This window comes from Arachis hypogaea, chromosome 3, assembly GCF_003086295.3.
Source record: "Arachis hypogaea cultivar Tifrunner chromosome 3, arahy.Tifrunner.gnm2.J5K5, whole genome shotgun sequence".
In the NCBI taxonomy this organism is placed as follows: domain Eukaryota; kingdom Viridiplantae; phylum Streptophyta; class Magnoliopsida; order Fabales; family Fabaceae; genus Arachis; species Arachis hypogaea.
In genome coordinates, this window is record NC_092038.1 from 18,570,467 (window position 1) to 18,578,790 (window position 8,324).

General features: G+C 38.9%; 1 protein-coding gene across 1 annotated transcript; it reads right to left on the bottom strand.

The window, feature by feature from the left end:
* Positions 1–1,675: 1,675 nt before the first annotated feature.
* On the bottom strand, positions 1,676–3,023 carry LOC140183285 (uncharacterized). The gene is made up of 4 exons (XM_072231324.1): positions 2,512–3,023; positions 2,359–2,440; positions 2,011–2,189; positions 1,676–1,916 (listed from the first exon to the last, which is right to left on the bottom strand). Exons 1-4 carry the CDS (start codon positions 3,021–3,023, stop codon positions 1,676–1,678), a joined length of 1,014 nt encoding a protein of 337 aa, XP_072087425.1.
* Between the last annotated feature and the right edge of the window lie 5,301 nt (positions 3,024–8,324).

Genomic DNA, 8,324 nt, shown 5'->3' on the forward strand with positions numbered 1-8,324 from the left:
CAACTTTCATTTCACTTTGTTCATGTAATAGGTTTTCTTTTCCAATCTCAAGTTGTAGTTGTAATTGCAAAAATTCCTTGGATCTAAGATTCAACTTTATGATTTTTGGATTCCATTGATGTTTTGAGATTTTGATTTTCATTATTGCTCCTTGATAATTGTTTGTTGTTAATTCCTTGTATAGCAATAGCTTTAATTCTACTTTTCTCTTCATTTTACTATGACCTTCCTTCTTGCTCACTACATGTTTGATAAAATGTCAACACTAGCTATGGAGTAGAATTTTTACACTTGGCATAGGGTTTGGTCATTGGAAGAAATTGAATAGTTGTATCAATGGTTGATTTGGAGTTAGGGATTGCTAATTGACTTGGAGTGCGCTAAAGCTAGATTCCCATAAGGTGAAGCTAGGACTTGTGACTCAAGTTGATTGTTTTCATTTGATTTTCCTCTATACTTAGGGGATGACTAAATGAAGCAAGGCCTAATTGTTGTCAACATTGAATGGACTATAAGGATAAAAGTTCTAATGCCAAACCTAAGCCAAGCCTTTTGATAATTGATTGCTTGTTTCTCATTACTTTGCTAAAACCTTCAAAGAATTCCAACGAGGCTTACTAAGTCAATAAGATGCACACTTTGGCAATTCCAAGGGAGAACGACTCGGGAGACTAGTACTCTCGGATATAGATTGTAGATTTGTTTGATGATGGATTTTGCGTTGGTTTAGACTATACTACGATTGATCACTTGATAAATTCTATACCGGCGAAAAATTCATTTGTCAGTCATCTAGCCTAAGTTATCGCAGAACCTTACATATTAAATGCAAGAAACCTAAACCATACCTTGTCTGATTCCCACGTAATGATCAAGGCAATTTAACTAAGACCAAGACAGCCCCTCAAAAGCTCAATATGCTCTAAGCTCATCTTCCTCCAAGTTCCAATATTCATAATTCCAAGCTCCAATTATTTATTCACAACCTAATACACATTTATAACATTAATATACCTAATTTAATACTCAAAGCTCAATTTCAGTGAAATTAAAATGGAATTATGATTTTCTCACCTTACCCAAGCTTCAGATAAGCAAGAGTGAACATTTTTCTCAAGCTAATTGGATCTTAAAACATCAAAAGTCAAAGAAATTTAACATCTCTTCCAATTTTTTGAAAATTGGAGAAAAAGAGTGGCTGAGAGTGATTAATGGCTTACCTATAAAATTTTTCCTATAGAAACGTAGAGCTCACCGTGATGAACGCGTGGCTGCAAACGGTGCGGCGATCGGAGCTCGGACGGAGGAGCTACGGCGGGTTGAAGTTTGCCGTAAGGGTTCGGGAATGTTTCTCTTCTCCTTGGAGCTTAGCATCGTCCAGCTGAAAATGAAGAAGAGAAGGGCATTGGGCTCATTTAAAAGGCTGGCTCGGTTGGGCCCATGTCCCGATTTGGGCCCGGTTCAACCAGTTCGGCCCGCTCGGTCCAATCTTGGACCGATTTCTTCAAAATTAGTGTCAAAATTCTCGTTTCGATGAGCTCTATCCTAATTTAATATAATATCCACATTTCTAATTTTTCTTATTAAAAACTAATTTATCGACTAATTATTTACTAATTTAACGGGGTTTACATCCTACCCACCTAACAAAGAATTTTGCCCTCAAAATTCAAATTCAGTTACCTAAAAAGAGATGTGGGTAGTCCTTTCGCATATCTAATTCGAGTTCCCAAGTATGATCGTTGATACCATCTTGACTCCAAACTACTTTTACCAATGTTACTTCCTTTCCGTGTAATTGTTTAATATTGGTATCATCAATTCTTACCGGAATTACTGGAAGTGTTAGATCTTCTCTTATTTGAATCGATTCCGGTTCCAGAACATGACTCGCGTCAAAGAGTATATTTCCGAAGCTGTGATACATGAAGCACGTCGTGCAAGTTCTAAAGACATGGCAGTAGGGCAATTCTATAAGCCACCGGCCCAATTCTTTTCAGGATCTCAAACGGTCCAATGTAATGGGGGTTCAGTTTCTTAGTCTTAATAGCTCTTCCCACTCCGGTGGTTGGCGTAACTTTCAGAAGGACATGCTCCCCTTCTTCAAATTCCAAAGGCTTTCGCCTTTGATCAGCATAACTCTTCTGAAGGCTCTGGGCTATAAGCATTCGGCTACGAATTTTCTTTATCTGCTCAGTAGTTTCAGCTATCACCTCAGGCCCTAATAAGCTTCTTTCTCCCGTTTCATACCAACATAGTGGAGATTGACATTTCCTGCCATACAGAGCCTCATATAGAGCCATTCTCATGTTCGCGTGGTAGGTATTATTATAAGCAAACTCTACTAATGACATATACCGGTCCCAGCTCGCCGGCTGGTGCAACACACATGTCCTTAGCATATCTTTCAAGGTCTGAATAGTTCTCTCTAACTGACCATCTATCTGAGGGTGATATACAGTACTTAAACTTAACTGAGTCCCAAATGCACCCTAAAAGGCTCCCCAGAACCTTGATATAAAACGAGAATCCCTGCCAGATATAATGGTAGAAGGCACGTCGTGCAATCTGACAATCTCTTTGATGTACATTCGAGCCAATTCCTCCATTGAGCAACTTATTTGAATGGGGAGGAAATGAGCTGATTTTGTCAATCGGTCTACAACCACCCAAATAGCATCACAACCAGTTCGAGTTTTAGGCAAACCTGTCATAAAATTCATTGTGATACTCTCCCATTTCCATTGTGGAATCTCTAAAGGCTGAAGGGTTCCTGATGGTCTTTGCTGCTCAATCTTTTCCTTTTGGCATGTTAAACATTTAGATACATACAATGCCTCATCATTCTTCATTTCTGGCCACCAGAACATCGCTTCCAGATCTTGATACATTTTAGTAATTCCTAGATGGACTGAAAACCCGCTCTTATGAGCTTCCTTCAAAATACTTTGCCATCGATCTCCGACATTTGGCACAAAAATCCAGTTCTTGAACCTCCACAAACCATCCTGACCTTCTGACATTTTTCAATGTTTTTCATGTTTAATTACTGGCAATACCTTACGTAATGCTTCACTATCTTGATGAGCGTTCAGAAGTTCTGATTTAAAATCACTTGAAATCTGCAAATGATTCAAACATAGAATTCTAGATTCTTTTTTAACTTCCAAGTTCAAACCTTGAAATGCCTTTAGTAACTCTTCTTCTCGCAACATCATCCAAGCTACATATAAAGACTTTCGACTCAAGGCGTCCGCCACAACGTTCGCTTTTCCTGGATGGTAATTCAATTCAAAATCATAATCCTTCAGAATCTCCATCAATCTCTTCTGACGTATATTCAACTCTTTCTGCTCAAAGAGATACTTCAAACTCTTATGGTCTGAGAAAACATGAAACATGACACCATAGAGATAATGCCTCCAGATTTTCAGAGCAAACACAACAGCAACAAGTTCTAAATCATGTGTCGGATATTTCATCTCATGCGGCCTTAATTGCCATGAGGCGTATGCTACAACATTTCGATACTGTATTAGAACGCACCCCAAACCCCTTTAATGATGCATCACAGTATACTTCAAACGGTTCACTTGGCTCAGGCAATACCAACACGGGTGCAGTAGTCAACTTTTGCTTCAATACTTGAAAACTCTCTTCACACTCCGGAGTCCAGATAAAAAGCGTATCGTTTCTAGTCAGCTTAGTTAAAGGTAAGGTGAGCTGTGAAAATCCCTTAATGAATCTCTGATAATACCTAGTCAAACCTAGGAAACTTCTGATCTCTATTATTGAAGTTGGTCGCTCCCAATTCATAACTGCTTTCACCTTAGCAGGATCCACAGTTATTTCCTGCTTACTCACTATGTGACCGAGAAACTTCACCTCACTTTTCCAGAACTCGCATTTAGATAACTTAGCGTATAACTTCATGTTTCTCAGAATTTGCAGCACAGCTCGCAAGTGACCAACATGCTCCTCTTCAGTCTTAGAGTAAACAAAAATATCATCAATAAAGACAATGACAAACCTGTCCAGGTACGGTCGGAAAATCCTGTTCATATAATCCATAAATACTGCCGGAGTATTGGTTAACTCAAAAGACATAACCGTATACTCTTAATGACCATAATGTGTCCTGAAAGTAGTTTTTAGAATATCCTCATCTTGAACCCTTATCTATTTTAAACCTAACATCACTCCAAACCGATCAACCCTTCTAAGTTAACTAAATATTACTCCGTCTTAACAACTAATAGCCTTTGACTAATAATCGATTTGGGCTTTACAATTATTAACACGCGTCATATATTATGAATGAATATCACATATTAATGATATGTAAGGAAGTTTGAAATTCAACTACTAGTTTATGGTTAGCTTGGGTCTGAGAATTGGATTTGGCTACATCCCGGCGTTTCCTGTGTGGACAGTCTCGAGCTATATGCCCCAGCTTCCCGCACTTGTAGCATTCATCTAGCTCGGCCCTATGCGGCTTATCTGGAGGAGTCTCTCCATAACCTTCCTGTAGCCTCGCTCATTTTATAGAGTAATTTTCTGCGAATTGACTCTTGTTAACCAATTCAGTGAAATTCGTTAACCTTTGCGTATACACGTAGTTAAAGATGTCTCTCCTAAGTCCTTTCTCATACTGAGCACACTTCCACTCCTCATAGTCGATTGAATTTCCCTGACAAACTTTTGAGAGGCGGCACACGTTATCGAATTCACGGGTATAGTCAACAACAAACATATTCTTTTGCTTCAGCTGCATTAACTCAACTCCTTTGCAGTGCGAAGTGCATGCAAGAAATATTTTTCGTAAAATTTCATCTTGAATCTATTCCAAAGGACATCTTTAACTCCATCTGCAAGGTATGAAATAATTTCTGCCACCATTTTTGAGCATCTCTCTCCAACATGTAGGTTACTATTTTCATTGACTGTACTTCAGGAACGTGCTGAGTGTACAAAAACCTCTCCACGTCTTGAAACCGCTGATTAGCCTCCAACGCATTGGCATTTTCATTAAACTGAGGTGGACCACTCTGGAGAAAATTAGTAAGGGTCATAGACCTATAGTATTGACCTGCATTGCTTGTACCAGCATCCGAGCTTCCATCACGGTCCTTGCATCGGTTCGGTCCTAAGATTTTCCCTCTGGGCACCTCGCTCGAATCTGCGAGATGACATTTGGTCCCTATTCACACCAAACAATTGATATTAAGGTGATGAGTCTCAATATCTCAAGTTTAATGCTTTAAAAGTCCCAAATGCATGCTCGCGAAGATGTATGCTACGCATACCAGTCGAATATACTAAGCAGCACACAGTCACACACACAGAGTATGTGCAAAAGAATAGTCAGTCCGTCTCTCAGGCTCTACAGGAACGAACTGTTCTGATTCCATAATGTAACACCCTACCACTCTGAGCTTTATGCTTAAATCGTAAACCAGAGGTGGTGTGGTATTATGACCTCTAATATAAACCGTGTACATAAAATAGTAGAAAGATTATAATATACTAGGAGTCTTGAAGAAGAGAAGGAATAAAAATTGCGAAATAAAAGCGCAACGCTCAAGAAAACGAGTTAACTTGCATGCTAAGAAAGCTATAACCATCAAACATAAGATTGTAAAAGTAGGAATAGAGTGCCAAAGATACAAAATAACAAGCTCCTAACTCAGCCCGCGAAGTCAAGACTGGCCGGAGAATATTTACAATTATATATATACATATCTAAAACCCAAATGTACATAAACAAAATCCTGCCTTTCCATAAACCTCTAAGAGGATCAAAAAGAATAAGTTAGGCAGAGAGAAAGCTAAGTACACATAAATACATCAGTGTACAACAAAATAACCCAGTAACCACTTCACTTCAGGAGCCCAGACGCTTAACGAGACGCCTCTCGACCTGCATCTGAAAAATAACAACATAGTATGGAATGAGAACCGGAGGTTCTCAGTATAGTAAAGGTGCCCCCACACATAAGATATAAGGTCATGGAAATTCCAGATGCAATCCTAGAACACCGACACTCAGATTATAGAGCTTAAAGTATTAAACAGCAGCCATAAAAGGTGGTTTACTAAGAATATCTGAACCTAACTTAACTTAATTATAAATCTAAGTCCCGTACTGCCATTCCTCCACACCTCCATCTCCGTCAGCATTTCACAGATAAATAAACAGATAAAGACAAGCATAAGAAGGTTACAAGTACTGCAAATAACAAATATACATTTAGCATGGCAAGTACACTTAGGCACACCCAGTTAATGCACAAACAAGTAATTCAAGTTGTATGCATATGATGCATGCCTGTCCTATGGCTGATGAGGCTCATCTTTTGGTTATCCAGCCAATCCGACAAGTTTGAAAACCTTAGACTGTCCCTCGACGTGCATCCCCAAGAGTCTATACAAGCTTTTTCTCAAATAATCAATATTACTCAGGGGGGTTAACATTCCCGGAAATTTATAAGTTCCCGGTCACCCTTATGTCGTAGGGTCAACAGAGTCTCGAGTTTTTAACCTGGTATCCATGGTGGCAAGCCACGGTACTTTACCCAATGAATCTTGTAGCTTAGATCGTTTAATCATTCAAGCCAAGTATCATACATAATCATTCATTTAAATATCCATCCAAGTACCATATATGATTATCCGTAACATTTCATAATCAATTCATCACTTTTCAACTTTGCCTCACCTTCAAGTTATCCCCACCTCCTAACTTCATCTGATTATCAGGTTTAGTACTACTATTTATGACTAAAGGAATAAAAATAGAGGTTTAGAAGTTTGAAATAGGTTTTAAAACTTCAAAAATCATGTTTGCTGGAACAGGGGCCACGCGTGCAGGTGGCTCACGCGTGCGCGTGGGAGTGTGAAACTGCAGCTCGCGCGCACGTCCCTTTGTCATGCGTACGCGTGGGTGAAAACTTCATGTCACGCGTGCGCGTGGGTCACGCGTATGCATCGACATGCTTACTAACCCCTTACGCGTGCACATGGCATCAGTCGCGTACGCATCGCCAAAATCCCATACCACGCGTACGCGTAGACTATGCCTACACGTGGACGTACGTTCTCTTAAAAACCAGATTTCAATAGCAGAGCCGCAGAATCATATAAATCTTACTGCATTGTTACATATAAGTTACATATTCCATATCAAAATTTCCAACGGGCATAACTCAATCGTTTTAAATCGTTTTTCTTCCGTTCTTATAACGGCATAAACTTCATGAACCCAATTTTCATTTAAAATAAGTTGAAGTTACTTTGGGGTTCTGGAAGCCAAGTTATAGCCCGCCAAAGTTTAGTGCAAAACCAAAATTTTGCAAACAATTCCAAACCTCATCTCCACCCAATAATGACATTCCTTTCACCATTAAACCTGCATTCTTCAATACACTATATCCCTTTCTCATTATTTAACAATTACACAACAAACCTACCTCAAGTTAACAATAATACACTTACAATGCTCAAATCCATCAACCAAAACCAACCAAAAACCATAATTCACAAATTCTAGGCTTATACACAATATAGCCTTCCCTATTATCACAACAATTATACCTCAAATTAATATTTCTTCAATTCATCAATTAATCAACCAACACTAAGCCAAACTTGTTTTTCTTACGAGATACTAACAATATATACATACACATGCATTCCAACCTATCTTGCGGTCATCTAGTCTAAGTTTTCACAGAACCTTACATATTAAATGGAAGAAATCTAAACCATACCTTGGCCGATTCCCACGTAATGATCAAGGCAATTTAATTAAAACCAAGACAACCCCTCAAAAGCTCAATACACTCTAAGCTCAGCTTCCTCCAAGTTCCAATATTCACAATTCCAAGCTCCAATTATTTATTCACAACCTAATACACATTTATAACATATATATACCCAATTTAATACTCAAAGCTCAATTTTAGTGAAATTAAAATGGAATTATGATTTTTTCACCTTACCCAAACTTCACATAAGCAAGAGTGAACGTTTTTCTCAAGCTAATTGGATCTTAAAACATCAAAAGTCAAAGAAACTCAACATCTCTTCTAATTTTTCGAAAATTGGGGAAAAAGAGTGGCTGAGAGTGATTAATGACTTACCTATGAAATTGTTCTGGTAGAAACGTAGAGCTTGACGCGTGGCCGCAAACGGTGCGGCGATCGGAGCTTGGACGGAAGAGCTACGGCGGGTTGAAGTTTGCCGTAAGAGTTCGGGAATGTTTCTCTTCTCCTTGGAGCTTAGGGTCGTCCAGCTGAAAATGAAGAAGAGAAGGGCATTGGGCT

Bases quoted from the DNA above. Each gene is read 5' to 3' on its own strand.
- LOC140183285 (XM_072231324.1), bottom strand. From the start codon at position 3,023: ATGTCAGAAGGTCAGGATGGTTTGTGGAGGTTCAAGAACTGGATTTTT. The intron at 2,441-2,511 runs GTTCTGGGGAGC...ACCCTCAGATAG, and splicing joins GATTCTCGTTTTATATCAAG to ATGGTCAGTTAGAGAGAACT. The intron at 2,190-2,358 runs GTATATGTCATT...ACTACTGAGCAG, and splicing joins CAGCCGGCGAGCTGGGACCG to ATAAAGAAAATTCGTAGCCG.